The following is a 16,985-nucleotide window of genomic DNA, read 5'->3' as shown; positions in this document are numbered from 1 at the left end:
TTATAATTAAAAATAAATTTATAGTCTTAAAATCTATAGAATATTCAAGAAGAAACAGTAAAAATTGTGAAGAGAAAATGAAAAAGACAAAACGTTGTAAATTGATTGTTGGGCTAAGTGTCTGTGTATCTGTGTAAAATTTGGACTGAAAGTTAGATTTTATTTTAAGCTCAAATTTTTCTTAATAAAATATTTATTATTAAAAAGAAAAAAATAAAAGAAATTTAAATTGTAAAATTTTGGGATTTTCGTAAATGCAGAGCCTTAGGCGACCACCTAGATGGCTTCATGGTCAAGCCGACTCTGGTTCTTGATCATGCTTACATCAACACCCCATCTTTCAGTTTATTTCAAGTTGAGCCTATTTGATTCAATCAATTAGTAATGCATTCCAACCAACTTCAACCTCAGATGACTTTTAACCTATTTGTCAATTTCCAACGAACTTAAGTCTCATAAATTCATTGTAAACTCATCTATATATTGGGCTAGACCCAATTTAATTTGATTTGGTCAAAATTTTCACTTAAAATGAGCTTCTTAATTTAGTGGAAATGACTTAGAGGAATTTTATAGAATTATGCTTAGGCTCTATTTCTTTAGAAATTCACTTTGGGTCATCTTAAATTCTTATCAAGTCCGAATAATTTTTTCAATTATCACCAAACCCTCTTTTTTTAATTAATTTTGATATTCAAAACTTTCTAAATTTTTCAAATATTACACTAAGCACGTTTGACATTACCATTTTTTTTCTTGTCCCTCGCTAATAGGTATAGATTAATAAGATAAGTTCTTTTGATGAGCTCTCACAAACACTTTTATCACTTTTTCTATTCCGGCATCCCTCATTGCTTACTTGCCTCAACTCAACAACCACTCATCAAAACTCATTCTCCCATCTCACAATGTAAAATTTTATTTTATTTATTCTCTTTTATGTTTTATCTTCTATAAAAAAATACAAATATTAGGTAAAAAATGATATATATATATAATATAATTGTATTATGCACACTTACAAAATTTTAGCCGACCCCACATAGAAAAAAATAACACAACTAGACTTATCAAATGCAATTTTATTTTTCTTTCAAATTTTTTTTCAAAATGTGCAAACATTAAACAAAAGATTTAGGCTGCGTTCTTTTTACTTTTTAATTTTCAGTTTTGAGTTTTAAATTCATTTTCAATTTTCTGTTTTGGTAATTTATTTTTAGAAAATTGAAAACCCGTTCTTTTTGTCATTTTGAAAAACTATTTCTCAAAACAAAAAATTAGAAAACGTGTTCTTTTTGAAATTTTGAAAATATTTTTTAATGATATTTTATTCAATAAATTTGACTATTCAGTAAATTATAAATATTTAATGTTAATATATTATTAAAAAAATATATACATTTTAAAGTTAATGAATTTTGTAATATTTTTTCCCATTATAATAATAAAATATAAATAAATGTGTTTTGATTTTAGAGTTTATTTTGGATGAAAACACTCAAAATAACTTTTTGTTGTTTTGAGTTTTCTTTATAATTTTTTTTTTGTTTTTAAAAATATATTTTTAAAAACAGTAAAGAAAACGCGTTTTCATTATTTTAAAAAATTAAAAACTAAAAATGACTTAAAAATAGTAAAGAGAACGCAACCTTAGCTTTCATTTTTCTAATTAAAAATAGAAATTAAACACAAATTAATATACAAAACTAAAGAAATAAAAACTAACAATAAAATTAAATGGATGCTTAATAAAATATTGGACCTCAATATTGGCATGTGAATGAAAATGTCAATATATACTCATTGTCTAGTTGGAGTTACATAAAATTCTAAGGATGTTACTCATAAAGATTAGTGTGATTGGTTATATCCTATTAACAAAAGCAAATGCTTACTAGCAATTGTAAGGATGTATTTTTTAAAATAAGACTTAACCAATCCCATCTATCTTTATAAGTGGTGTGTCATGAAAAAAAATATCATAAATTAATAAACGGATTGACTGAACTTAATCGAGACAACCCGACAACAGAAGGTCATAGGAGATTTGTGACAAGTGGCCGACATAGCTCACATGCAGGCAAAGGAGACCGCGAAGGGTCCCCGCAGTGTAGGTAAATTTTAATTTTTTTACATATCAAATACACACATCGAAATACATAAATACACATACCAAATTCCATTTACCTATACAAGTAATTGCAAAAAATTAGTGTGATTGGTTACATCCTAGTGACAAAAGCAAATGCTTACTAGGAATTGTAAGGATGCATTTCTAAAAATAGGACTCAATCGATCCCACTTATCTATATAAGTAATTACGAAAATTTTAATTGTATCGTCAAAATTTTTAATAATTTAGACTGGCTAATGAATATATACTAACATCTTAATATTGAGGTCTAATATCTTATGGTATGTCAGTTTAATTTTGTTATTAATTTTAATATCTAAATATTTTTGTGTTTTTATATTTTTGTAAGGATGTCTTTGTTTTTATATTTTTGTGTTTTCAATTGAGAAAATAAAAACTAATGCAAATTGGTTATTTGTAATTTTCTCTTTCCAAAAATCGTGATAAAAAAATTCGTAAAAGATTCGGAGGTTCGAGTAATTTGACCGAATTTGGAACAATCGTCATTCGTCATCCACTTGCTCGCAGAAACTGAACAGAAGTTGAGAGACGACGGGAAGATTTTGTAATGCCGCACCTTCTACTTCATCAGGCCTACCTGCATAGGACACCGTTCGCTGCCCTTAGCCCCCGCCACGCGCCCCCCACCGGCGCCGGTTTGATCCAACGATGCTCCTTCTCGGCCAAACCACCGTTGGCCGCCTCGCTTCCGAGGAGGGCCGTGATTAGGAGTATGGCGAATCCTCGGAGAGTGAAGATGGTTGCGAAACAGATAAGGAGGGAGCTCTCCGACATGCTCCTTACCGACAAGGTCCTCCAGTATGCCGTCCTCCCTGAGGCCGCCCTCGGCGCCGACCGCTACCTCTCTTCCCTCACCACCATCAGCGATGTCGAAGTCTCCGCAGATTTGCAGGTCGCCTTCTTGTTACCTAATTCCTGATTCGCTTTATTCGCTCGGAATTTGTTTGTTTCTATGTTTGATTGCATTGAGTGCTGGCCTTGGACATTTCCCTTTTTCACTTAGATGTTTTCCTGTTGTTTGAGTAGGCCAATGGACTAACAAACGTGGATTATTGTTTTTAATTGCTTACTGCAAACTCAAAGGTAACCATAGAGCAATGCTGAAATGATGCTTTTGGGAAAATTCTACGGTCAATTTGACCAGATAGGTTATCTGTTTCCTGGATTCTCAGAAACATAAATCAGAAGCATTTTTGACAGTCCTTTCTGCTTGATATAAGCATATGATTGTTCTCCAAGTAAGTACTTTAATTGCTATTGTAGAATATGGGTTAGAGACTTGAATTGGTCTATTTGTTGCCAATTGCCTTGTTCTGGAAGTTTGTCAAAGAAGAAACTGATCAACTTGGTAACTAAGACTCATTAGGTATCATTTGGGGAAAGTGGAGAATTTGTTTCTGTACCTCCTTGTTATAGAGAAGGTGGATCAATTTTTAACCATGCTTTTTTTAGGGAAATTGAGCTCAAGGGTGACATAAATTTTTATTGCTTCTTGTGAGTGTCAAGATGCTAGGATTTGAATCCAGGATTTCTAGTTAACAGTTGTGAAAGAAGGAAGAGAGAGAGGGAGAAATTATAGAATTTAGGGAGAAATTAGAGAAAAGAACAGAGGGAAACAAATAATAGAGAGAAATTAGAGAATTTAGGGAGAAAGAGGGAAACAGAGAATAGATAGAGAGAAAATAAGAGAACTTCAATATAATTTCCTTGATAATCTCGGCATACTATGGTATAGCTTTATATAGGGCTATCCCAACAGTTATTTATAGTAGTTACCATTACTATACAACTATAAAATAACACTCTACTACTACATAATTGAAAAAATAACAAGTCCAATACACATAACTACTCTGCTTATCTCCTAATTCTTTGATTCCTGACATCTCCGTTCCCTTTAAAATTTTCTTGTCCTCAAGAAAATCCAAAGAACTGAGCAACTTAGGGAAATTGAGCTAGGAGATTCGGTAGCAATTCCCTAGTATTGTTATCTGAGTGCACCTTCAAGGAAATTTTTATCAGCCACTTCAACTTCTTCATAAAATTCTTGTATGTCAAGATAAAAGGGTTGACACTCATTGGTATCCAATATTGCCGAGTCGAGACACTTCAGGCAGAGCTTTCAACCATCATCTAGGGCAACATAGCTTGTTTCCCTTGGCTCCATTCGCTCATAGCTACAGCACCAAGGAGTCCCATCATACTCATCAAAAGGACAGTACTTCTGGACCCAGAAAGGATGCACTCTATATTCAATTAATCCAGCAGCATTTGTTGGTATAAAATGCTTGCAAACGTCACATTTTGGGTGATAGTGCTCCTTGTAGCAAGACGTGTGATAAGGATAATTCCCATGCATAGAAAACTCATAATCGCAAATTGGTTGATTGCAGGCATGGCATCTGAAACATTCTGGATGCCAAACTGCACCCTTGCAATTCAGGAATCTTCCATAACCAATCTCAGAGTTACAACCAGCACATATCCTAAACCTTATTGAATAGGAGAAAGGTACATTTTGGTCTCGAGATGGGGATTCAACATTCAAGTTTTCTTGTATAGCTTTGGCAGGTTGTTCATCTTCTTTCAATTGGGACTCATTATCTTCCAGAGTTTGTTCAGCCTTCTCCTTCGACAGAAAGTCCTCTAGCAAGTTGAATTGTGGAATTCTATGAATCACTCCAGTTCCTGGAAGGAGTGGATCTGATCTTTTCGTAGGATGAAAATCAGAAGGAAGACTTGATACAATTTCGAGAACATCAGCATAATTTCATCTAACCTCCTATTAATTCCGTCCATAGAGGCTTCTAACTTTCTGTCCAATGTGCTGATGGCCTCATGGTTCCGGCTGAATCCTGTTTCCAAAGAATCCACTCGAATTTGCAGATCTGAGATGTGTGTACCATCAGTCATGATGGAAATTGCACAAGAAACAGATTTCGGTGGCCTAGGATGAGCTCTGATACCAATTGTCAGGATCTCAGGTTCTGAATCTAGGATTTCTAGTTGACAATCATTAAAGTAGGAAGAAAGAGAGAGAGAAATGATAGAATTTAGGGAGAAAATAGAGAGAAAAACGAAGGGAAGCAAAGAATAGAGAGAAATTAGAGAATTTAGGGAGAAAGTAGAGAGAAGAACAGAGGGAAACAGAGAATAGATAGAGAGAAATTGAGAGAACTTTAATATATTTTCCTTGATAATCTCGGCATATTGTGATATAGTTTTATATAGGGCTATTCCAACAGTAATTTACAGGAGTTACCACTATTACACAACTGTAAAATAACATTCTACTACTACGTAACTGTAAAAATAATACTCCACTACTACATAACTGTAAAAATAACAACTCCAATGCACATAACTTCTCTGCTTATCTCCTAATTCTCTGATTCCCAACAGTGAGATCCATCAATGGGAATTAGCTCCTTCAGAATGACAAAAGACATTTTCAACAGTTTCTTTTTTGCAGTACAATATATCCTTTAAATGAGTCTGTTGCATTTTTCTATCTTGAAGAGTAGCAGGATTATACATAACTACCAAACATTGTAGTTGGTGCCAACACACCAAATTGGGATCCCTTTTGCTATAGTGAAAATGTTTAATTCATTGATTGTCTATGACTTGTACATGACAGTTAAGGGTTTGTGTACTTATTTTCATGCTAATATGTGATGCAGAAACCTCCTATTTTATCATGTTTCTTCTTGTTTAAGTCAAGGGTGGTGATATTCACATAATGGAAATTATTGCTCAGTCACCATAGGTGTTGGAAAAGACATATATAGTCCTAAAACGTTGTATTCTTGAGCCTAAAAATACACATTCTTTATATTTGTGTCTTTTCCAACACCTGTTATGTGTAAGCAACAGCTTCCACTCTATGAGGATGGCCACCTGTTATTATTCTTTGTCATTATGAAAGAGCAATGAGAATTCGCTGCTATAGATCTCTGTGGTGCCATTTATTTGTTAGAGCATAAATAAGTTTGTGTTCTAAGTTTCCCATCCCTTCTTCACTCCCTTACTAGTCATATTAGTGACTTGATGGGCTTTGCCATAAATCTGTACCATTATACCTTTTTGTTTTCTTTATATTATACTTTTTGCTATCAACAAGATTATAATTTTTAGGGTAAATTACAAAAGAAATACCTAACTTTCACCTTGTTTTCAGGTCTAAACTCAACTTTTAATTTTATCAATTGGGGTATCTAACTTTAAATTTCACTTCAGTCATAAACTACTGTTAAGGTCTGTTAATTCTTGCCATTATCTGATGACATTGAAAGCTTATGGAATTTTGGGAATGAGGTGACCATTATCTGATGAGATTGAAAGCTGATGGAATTTTGAGAATGAGGTGACCGGCACTCTCTCTCTCTCTCTCTCTCTCTGGCACTGGAAACCCACCACAGTGAAGGTTCTAGGGTTCTACAACAGAATCCCAGCTCCATGGTTAGTGAGGGTTCTGTTGGTAGTGATCTCCATCTCTTTCCATTTTCAAATCAAAACAGTAAAATCAAGAACCATAAAACTCTGCCTTGCTTGTTCATGCCCGGCACTCACATGAATCTCCTGCATTAGAAAGTAGAAGCAGATATATACATTCATTGTAGTTATGTTCAGTGCTTCTGCCTGTTTTAATCAGATAGATCGGTTGATTAAACCAGATGTATTGTTTGTCTAATCAATCCTGTTTTCTTGTTTGTGTCATTTGATTTGAGCTCACTGTACACTTCTCTTCTATCTCACTGTTGCACTAAACCAGATGCATTTTTTGTCTAATCAATACTGTTTCTTGCTTGCATCATCTGGTTTGAGCTTGCTGTGCACTTCTCTTCTATCTCACTGTTCAGGCCCAAATTCACACATTTGTATGCATTTGGCCCATTTTTGCAAATGGAAGTTGTGATCAGAGTTGAAGTGCTAATATATGTTATATTTAAAGATTTGTGAATAAATCACTTGAAAACAGCCAATTTTACATGCTGTTGATGTATAGTGCTGAAAGGTTGTGTCTGTGCAGTTTGTGATTAATTTTAATGATTTAAAATCGAAGTGGGGATTTATTTTGCTAGCAGAGGTTTTGTTGTGGGTTTCAAATGCCAGAAAGAGAGATTTGGTGATATGGCCACCACCTCATTCCAAAATTCCGCATCAGCCTTCAACGTTACCAGATAACAACAAGAATTAACAGACCTTATAATTGAAGTGAAATTGAAAGTTGGATACCCCAATTCATAAAATTAAAAGTTGAGTCTAGATTTGAAAACAAGATGAAAGTTGGATTTTTTTAGTAATTTACCCTATTTTTTATTTCTCACTTTAACATCTTCTAACTTTGATGCAATACTGATACACAGTTAGTCTTCACTTCTCTAGGTGGTTAAAGTTTATGTATCTGTCTTTGGGGATGAAAGAGGCAGAGAGGTGGCCATTTCTGGGTTGAAGTCAAAGGCAAAATATGTTCGTAGTGAGTTGGGGAAGCGTATGAAGTTGCGGCTAACCCCAGAGATACGCTTTATAGAAGATGACTCCATGGAGCGAGGAAGCAGGGTAAACTTGTTATCTGATTTTTCTTTTATATTAATATCTTAGATACAGTTCAATGTTCAGAAAGCAATTTCAGATGTTATAACTCAGCTCAGTCAAGGCCTTTCTTGGTCACTTTGCCCCCAAAAAGGCAATGCTGGTTCTGGTCTCAGGCACAGCACCATCGTGTAGTCATTGGGCATGGCTCTGCAGACAAACGTCTGATCCCCCCATCTCCCTAACTTGTGTTCTTATGATTATCTAAATGCATATCCTATGCCTCAAACAAATTTTGGACTTTAATATTTATACAAATGTAACTGAAAACACTAAAGAAACGGATTAACATGAAAGAAACATTCCCTGGGCACATGAAAGGGGACCATCAAGCATAACTTATGGATTTGATTGGCATTGATAATTATCCAATTAAAGGTCCTTTCGTTGTGTCTGTCAACAGCCGCTAATCTCTAGCTATAAGAAGCCAACTATGAGAGAACTGCACCATTTTAAATCATGAAAATTGATATTTGAGTGAAAATTGTTTCCTTCAGGCTGTTTGATGTGCCCGGAAGTTGCTGATGGTGAGAAATCTCTTTCTTTTTTTGTTTGAATTCTGTCCATGCACTTCATTCTCATGGAAAGGTTCTCTCTTTTTTTTTTTTTTGGTTTAAGTTTGTTAATAATTAATCTAGAATTATGTGACGATAAGGTGGAAGCCAAATTAACTTGAAAATAGCTCTCTCTTTTCATTCCAATTTCTGGGAATAGACGTAGAAATTGGTTAGCTGCTAAATTCTATTTATAGTCGATGAATATTCTTGGAGTTGTGATTAAGTAACTATTTGACAAGTTGTGCCATCAGAATAAGTAATTATTTCGTACTTGTACAACTTTTTGTACTTTGTTTTGGAAGTTAAATGGATAATTAAGAGTCATTATTTTAAAGAAGCTGTATATTTCTTGAACTCAGATAATGTAATGGAGAGAATCTCAGCATCTCTCAATGATCTCAAATTGATGAATCAATTCATAAACTATTATTATTTTGAACGAATAATATTATTCTTGCGATATGTTTTGTAATTCTCCAATTATGCTATCATGTTCACAATGGATATGAAAATCAAATATTTATGCGCATACATTGCCATTTCAGCTGATACCGATGTACTGGTTTTAACCTTTTCAGGTGATTGCAATATTAGATAGAATAAAGAATGAGAAGAAGGTTGCAGAAAATCAAGTTGATGACCAGTATGAGTCATCTGATATACCTCATGATGACAGGGATTGGGAGGTTGATGACCCTGATGACGAAGGAATCATTTATGTAAAATAGTTGCTCCCCACTTGATCAGCAATAGCTTCTTCTGGCATATTGCCAAAAGCTTCCGCTTCTTCAGAGGTTAGTTTGGTTTACCCTAACATTTATGGCAAAATGCAGAGACCCTAATTATTAGGCTGAGTTCATGGGCACAAGTCCCTATTTGTTTTGTGAAGAGATGGTCCTGAAACGTATCTGCATGCCAGTAATCTTTGCAGCTTCGTTGCTAGTTCACTTAGTTACTTGACATAATGAATATGTGACCCTTACATTAAGTGATTAGTTAATAATCACATTGGTTCACAAATCTAGCCTATTAGGTTAAAATGCATCCTGGGTCTGTACATGAATTTTGTGGTCATTTCTATGTTAATCTGGAGTTTTTTCAAAATGTAAAACCATAAATAAAAAAACTTTTTCAAGCTAAAGCCCAGACCAAAGTTATTTACTTCAATGAAACTGAGTCACATCAAACCGTTCCCTCTTCAATGCAATAGGAAAGTCTCATGTAAACATGATTGCACACAGAACCGCCAAGGGCGGTTTCAAATTTTTTGAAGAAACCACATAGAGGTTTTAGCCTTTGAGGCAGCTGAAACCTCTGCTGAAACAGTTTCTGACTTAAGGCAGAAACCGGTAAAACTATTTCTGCCTAAAAGCAGAAATGATGTTCGTGGTTTCTGCCAAAAGGCATGCAACGCCCTTGGAAGAAACAGAAACATTGGTTTCTCCACTGTAAATTAATTTGTAGTCACATTAGCGGTTATCCATCACGTTGAATTAGAAAACGTGGAGCTTAACTTTGGTCTAGATTTTGACTGTAAGATTTTTGTTTTTTTTTTTTTTTTTTTTTGGGGGGGGGGGGGGTGTATGAGTTTACGAATATTAATTAGAATGAATGAATGATGATGGAGCTTTGCCTGTCATCTTAGCTGATGTTTAAGGAAACGCCTCCACTTATAGGGACCAAACATTTTCTTTCTGATGAAACTCTGGAATATGCAGGCGGCGCAGAGACAAATCTTGGATGTGGTCTGGACTCTGGAACTCAACTACTACCGCATTCATTATGAGAAGCTTTTGAAAATCTGATGAGAATGAGAATTGGCATGTAAATAACCTTCTTGACTCTCTCTCTTTTCTCTTCCTTATCCCTCAAAGTTGAAACTTGTTATTATCTCTACAAGCTATGAAGTCCATTTCAAACAATGTGCATCTGTATGTAGTTTCCCTCTTCGGAGAATTACCCGTGGGAAATTCAAGCTGGAATGGTTTTATCCACATCAAAATCAAATCAAATTTAAACAGGAAATATTGCAGGTAACTCATTCATTCGAGTATAACACTTATTAACCCTACGCACCACACAATCATCCCATAAGTTACCTCAACAATTAACTTAGCCAAGTTACCGGAGTTCGAGTTCAATTTGTCCATTATTTTCACCCTTTGCCATTGTCTTCTTCATCTCCATTCTCTCTCTCTCTCTAGTCGCACTGTCACCTCTCCTTTTTGGCAAAACCCTAGCTGTCACTATCTCTCCTACTTATTGCCATGGCCATGGTTGGTGCCATGATCTTTGCGTCTTAACCTATCTCGCTCTCTGTAAATCCTTCTTCTCCTTGTACCAATGATGGGTTCCTACAATGGAATCCATTACCAATTCCATCAATAAGTTGCCAAAATCTAGAATGGATGGATATCGATGAGTTGACCATATCTTCTTTTTCTCTCTTTTAAGACTCTCTCTCTCTCTCTCTCTCTCTCTCTCTCTCTCTCTCTATTCCAATTGACAATCAACCATTAAAAACTGGTACCATCGCCCTTGGGTTGCAACCCATCAGCAATGGGCTTTTTTTTTTCTTCCCCTTTTTTGCCTTTGGATTTCTTATTTTTCTTGTTAAAATTTAGGTTAATTTGATTTAATTACATTTTAATTAATATCGTTAGTGACAAAAGGAGTCTACAAGTCAAAAATGCAAACCACGTGGACTAACTAAATTATTTCTTGAGCATAGGAGATTTATGTGTAGACAGCCCAAACTAGGTGGAGTCTAGGGCAATTGGCCTCACAATAATTGGAAGCCTTCTCTTTCACCAAGGCTGAAGAAAAATATAACTGACCACTCAATCAAATAGAACGAATCAACAAAATTGCATGAGCATTCTTAACGAACGAGAGCCTTACGAAAGTCTTCAATGCCTGATAAGATTTGGAGCAAACTAGCAAAGAATTCCATGGTCAAACCCAACCAAGACGTGTGACACATCACATCCTAAAAGTAATTGTTGTAAAGGGCAACTCATAGACCGATATGCACCTAATGTTCCCTCTTTCAATTTATGCAAAACATAGCATTCTTTCCTTCTTAATTACGTGATTCTCTTGTCACGATAACTTAACCTTTTCAAAGAGTGGAAAGAATTACCTCGTTCAATGATAATTGTGAAAAGACACTAAAAAGTAATGATTTTATACCAATCTTAAAATCATCGATAACCACCCTATCTAAGATCGTAAATATCCATGCAACACTATACGTCCATTAACTTGCCAATAGCACCCAAGATGCTCTTTTAACAAACTGACACTTGGGGGGAGATATTCTGAAGAGCTCAATCCCTAGAAGAATAATATTATTCATCTAAATTCATCTCCAATCTAAATGGTATCTTTTTATTAAACAATGAAAAAATAGTGTCAATATTTATTATACACATTTTCATTATTTAATAAAAATATGTCATTTAAACTAGAGATCCATCATCATCGTAGATGATAAACGTTACTCTTCCTAGAACTGAAAGCAAAAATTGAGAGGTGGTGATCAAGTCCCGGAGAAACCAAAAACAGCCGTTGAAATCGCAATTGATTTATCTCCGTAACAATAAATCTGGCAAAGTTGAGAAAACAAAAGAAATGATTGGAAAGGGAGAAATTGATATTAATGCTACTAAAAGGTTCAAAGTTGAGATCCAATGCGTCAGGGTCGTGCGAACCCTAGAAGGGCAGCTCGAGTAATGTTAACTTACATGACAGCCTTTAAGGACACGCTACCCCACTATGAACCAGCAGACAATACCAGGAAAGCATATTTAGCCCTAAAAGAAATAGGAAATCCTGGTTTGATTTCTTTTTGCCTCTAGGTTTTGTACAAGTTATGCCACACACCTGATCAAAACATAGCACTTCTTTTACCATCATTTCAATTAAAATGTAGGCACATATGAAGAAATAACTGAATATAAATAAAAAGCTAAATGCCTGCAGTAAGATCATGTATCTGAGGGTGAAACATGGAATAACCTCATGAAGGAAGACGTAATTACATCATCTCCCAACTTTCTTCACAGATAACAAGCACTGAAGTGCTTTGGCAGTGACTGAAGACAAAAACGAGTGAAAATTCTCACAATGAGCAAATCATGATCCAAAAATATTTCAGGCCAAGACGAATTGATGGTTACTCTACATCATACATTATTTTTTCTATCAGAACTAAAGGGGTAAAAGAAAAAAAAGGTTCTCTGCTTTAGTGATGTGCCTTAGCTTCAGCCTTCTTATGAGATTTAGCCTTTGCCTGAGGAAACAAACAAAACCAGTCAGTGTTTGAAGATGAGGCTGTACAGTTTCTGCACCAAACACAACTATCAGCATACACACAGATCAAAGGGAACCCAACAATCTTTATTATATTGTATTGTTTATTACCAAAGAAAAATCAAGCCACGTGAATGTTTATTATATCGTATTGGTGAAATCCGTAAAAAAGGTGAACCCAGCGCATGAGGCTCCTGCATCGTGGTCTCTAAGGAAGGTCACAATTCTCAACTGTATGCAGCCTTTAGGATTTGCGCTTATGTGTTCTTAGCGTTTTCCAAAACACTGTCTCAGTGTGACTAACTAACTAAGCCACATTCATCCAGGAAACAATCAAAAGAGGAAACCACCTCCAACCCTCATTTCATTCCCTACGATAGCCACTGGTCTTGTCGTTTGTTTGGTCACATTCAGTTCATTACATCCTTGGGTTGAACTCAAGCATAAACTATACACTACCAAACACTGGCAGCCATATAAGAATTTTGGATACACCACTTTGGTTGTTTAATCCGAACAATAGACCGGCACTGTCACATTTGGTTAACAAAATGGGATGACCAACTCACGCCATTTCGATGATTTAAAATAGCAAATGGAGTTACTAACTCAAAATCTTTTACCATCACTCCTGATTGTTAATTCAGAGTAAGAATGTTTAGTGCAGGTTCAGATCTATGTTTATACAGGAAAAGGACATGAATAATTATCCCTAATCAACAAAAGATAAGTAAATTTATTTTTTTTTTACAAATCTTTAATTTTCTTCCCCTTTTCAAACCCAATAAAAAAAGCAGCTAAACCTAACTCATTCATTTTCTTTACCTATTCTTTTTATTGCCTTTTCTTTTCCCTTTGCAAATCCAAGTTCTGGAAGTAGACTAGATTTCTAGAACACTTACAAAATATGAAAAAAAAAAAGAAAAGAAAAGAAATGTGCATAATACAAATGTAATTGGGGATAATAGACAGAAACACTGGATTCAAGTACTCAACAACATGGTACTCAGATTGAATCAACTACCTAAAATAAACGATTTACCACAATAGTTGTTCAAAATCTGACAGATAACACCTAAGCACACCCAAACAAAATAATAAACCCCTCCTAGATGAACATTCAACCCACAAAAGAGCATAATTTGGATATCCCGTAATACTCCATATAGAAACCACCCTAAACAACATCGCTGAGCGAGTTCAAAAAACGCGAACCGCATCGGCACATCAGCAACCCTAAACAGATAGGATCCCAAAAAAAAAAAAAAAAAAAATCTAAAGAGAAAAGAAGGCAATGAATTAGGGGAAACAATACCTTTAGATACTTGAGCTTCACGCTTCCATAGACAAGCCCGATGGAGAAGGCCGACACACGAGCCACCTACGCACACGCAATTAGAAATCAAAAGGAAAACGCTTGATCCTGCACATGAATGCATAGATACACACATATATATACAGAGAGAGAAAGAGAGATTAGGATTACCAGAGCGAAGGTACTCGTTCCGGAATAAGGACCAGGAGGAGGCGCCATTTGCAGTCTTCTTCTTCTTCTTCTTCGACTAAGCCCTCTCCGATGTCTGCAGATCCAATTTCAACCCTAGTTTTCCTTTTTTTTATCATTATAAACAGAGGGGGGATGTGATTCTGTGTGCTCGGGCTTACCACACCACCTAGGGATACCTCTTCTCCTGCGAAGCATGAAATATTGCCGTTTTGTCACGAATGAAAAAAGTGTTACATAAGAGTATTTCTTTTTAGAATTACGACAATTTTAAGAATTATTTTCCATATTTATGGGTCCATTTCTTTTAAGCTCAACATCCAAATACATTTAGGTTCGATTTAGCTCATCGAGCTACACAATACTTGTTTGAGGCTCGACCATCACTTGTTGTTTCTTTTTTTTTCTTTTACTTTTCTAAAATCAAATAAGATATGAAAGAAAATAAAAGAGAGAATGAAAAGTGTTTAGCTTGCTATTAAGAATGTTTTAATAATGAGTGTTTTATGAAAAACCTTAATGTAACGTCTAATGCTCTCAAATTTGCTAGTGAGACTTTGTTGTTTTATGTTTTATTATTGTGATGTGATTATATGATTCATCTTCTCCTAGTGCGCTCATGTCTTGTTAATAAGAATGTTCATGTCTTGTTAATAAGAATGTTTTCTAATGTTCTGTTGTAGTAAGGTTGCCTTGTTAATAGAGAGCCCAAGGAACCTCAAAAGGGTTATCTTTTAATATAATTTATCTATTAATGTGTTATTATAGGATTTTAAAAAATATTTTAATATTTATAATTATTGTTGTTAAGATATAATAATTAATTTATTTGACTGAAAATGTTATCATCAACCCGTCTGAATTTGTAAAAAAGAAAACAATCAGATGACGCGAAAGGTCCTCACGTAAACATTTCGATCCTTAAGTTAGATACTGAGACGATGAAGACTGTATTGAAACCAATATTCGAAACGTATTTTTTCTGTAATGAGTGCTTGTTTATTTATAGATAGGTATGGAATAATCTTAAGTAATTTAAAATTAGAATTCTTACAAATAATGTCTATCTTAATATTCTGAAATCTGTTAGGATTTAAATTCTTATATTTTGGAACCCGTTAAGATTAAAATTCTTATGAATGATGTTTATTACAATATTCCAAAATCCTTTTAGACTTAGAATTCTTTATGGATAATTGCTTATTCTTTTCTTGAAATATTCAAAGGAATTTTTAAATGTTAAGAGTTATTTAGTTTGCGCATTTGTGCGGGACTATCTTTCCAGTTATGGGAAAATTTACGTTTTTTAACCCAAAGAATTATTTTAAGATTTAGGTTTTTGCCAATGACACAACAATAATTCATAAATGTCATGTGTACCTCATGATTCTTAGAATAAGGTTAAGAATAGATAATATCTTAAATACTGAAATTATGTGGAAGTATTACTCAAAAGTATAAAAAGCAATATGTTTTATATTCATATTTGATGTTTAAGTGTCAAACATCAAAGTTCTTGAGTAAATGATTTTATACTTAGGTAGTGACTCTTAAGTTTTGATTCATAGAGCTTAAATTGTTTATTTGATATTTAATATCAAATTTTAAAAATTCTCAATATTCTGAAATTTAATTGAAAAAACATTTAAAAAGCTTATAAATTGAATGATTGTTGCTTTGTCAGCAAATCATTAAAGTATTTGAAAGTTTTTAGATTGGTCAACTAAGAATTCAACTCTTCCTGTTAGTAATTGAGTAATACTCAATCACTCAAGTGGAGAGTCAATGAGATTGAGTAGTATTGTTTTGAAATATTTAAAAATAGTCATTCTTCAAGTGATTCTCGAAAGTTCAATATTAGTAATTGAATGAAATGTTTTAGAGTTTAGAGAATAGGATTCAAATATGTTTGTTTCAATCAAGTAACGGGTGGTTATTTAACTTATATGTGATTTGTATATTAAAATATCTCAAGTAACTGAGTGAATATGATTGAAAAGTTAATTTTTAAATCAAGTTTCACAAACAATACTCATGTGACCATGTGTCAACTTTATATCAAACATTAAAAGGCTTATTCAAGTACATGCTTGTTAATCTCATAGTCATATTTGTAGTTTTCAAATCGAGTGATTAACTTTGTATTTAAGTAAGAAAATTAATGTTTTATGTCAAGTCTTTTGTGCTTGTCAATCAAGTAGAATAGCCATCCAATTGAGTGAAAAAGAGTAAAAGCCTCTATGCTTGTATCATCAATCGATTAATAGAATCACTCAATAGAGCATCTGTTAGGTTTCATAGTGTCAGGTCTTTATTCTTTGATGGTTATCGACTAGGAGCTATGCTCAATCAAATATGTTGTTTTTCTCAATTGATTGTGCTAAACAGATAGTGATTATTTGTATTCATTTTAGCAATCGAGTGACATGTTTTGATCACTTGAGTAGTAGCATAATATACCTTGCTTGTTCATAAGCTTTATTCAAGTCAAAAGTCAAAAGTGTTAGTTATCGATGATATATATATTTATTTATGCTAGATCGTGGCTTGATTCAAGCATAAAATGTGTTTAGATCGAGTATCTAAAATAAATCTATATTGGATTGAGATAATCGCATTGTATTCGAGTATTCAATATCTCATTATCAATCAAGTGATAGGTTTAATCAATCGAGTGATGCTATGTTCAATTGAGTGGTAAAAATGTCCATTAGATTGGAAATGCTTCGCTAATCGTGTGACAAAAAAGCACACTCAAGTGGATTTCCATTAGATTGGAAATGTTTTGCTAATCGAGTGATAGAAAAGCACACTCAAGTGGATTTCAACCCGGCACCAACTACTTTTTATTTTTGCAAAA

At 34.1% G+C, this 16,985-nt stretch overlaps 1 protein-coding gene and 1 long non-coding RNA gene across 2 annotated transcripts; one reads left to right on the top strand and one right to left on the bottom strand.

Annotated features, from left to right (window-relative positions):
- Positions 1 to 2,641: 2,641 nt before the first annotated feature.
- LOC127801155 (probable ribosome-binding factor A, chloroplastic) lies at positions 2,642 to 10,229 on the top strand. The gene is made up of 4 exons (XM_052336029.1): positions 2,642 to 3,047; positions 7,544 to 7,717; positions 8,886 to 9,101; positions 10,026 to 10,229. Exons 1-3 carry the CDS (start codon positions 2,703 to 2,705, stop codon positions 9,033 to 9,035), a joined length of 669 nt encoding a protein of 222 aa, XP_052191989.1. The 5' UTR covers positions 2,642 to 2,702; the 3' UTR covers positions 9,036 to 9,101; positions 10,026 to 10,229.
- Positions 10,230 to 11,899: 1,670 nt separating this feature from the next.
- LOC127801217 (uncharacterized) lies at positions 11,900 to 14,274 on the bottom strand. Its single transcript, XR_008022986.1, has 4 exons — positions 14,108 to 14,274; positions 13,937 to 14,002; positions 12,054 to 12,601; positions 11,900 to 11,914 (listed from the first exon to the last, which is right to left on the bottom strand). It is a non-coding gene; the product is annotated as an uncharacterized LOC127801217 (long non-coding RNA).
- Between the last annotated feature and the right edge of the window lie 2,711 nt (positions 14,275 to 16,985).

This window comes from Diospyros lotus, chromosome 5 (genome assembly GCF_014633365.1).
Source record: "Diospyros lotus cultivar Yz01 chromosome 5, ASM1463336v1, whole genome shotgun sequence".
NCBI lineage: Eukaryota > Viridiplantae > Streptophyta > Magnoliopsida > Ericales > Ebenaceae > Diospyros > Diospyros lotus.
The sequence above is the reverse complement of the archived record's forward strand: the minus strand, read 5'-3'. Positions and strand labels throughout refer to the sequence as shown.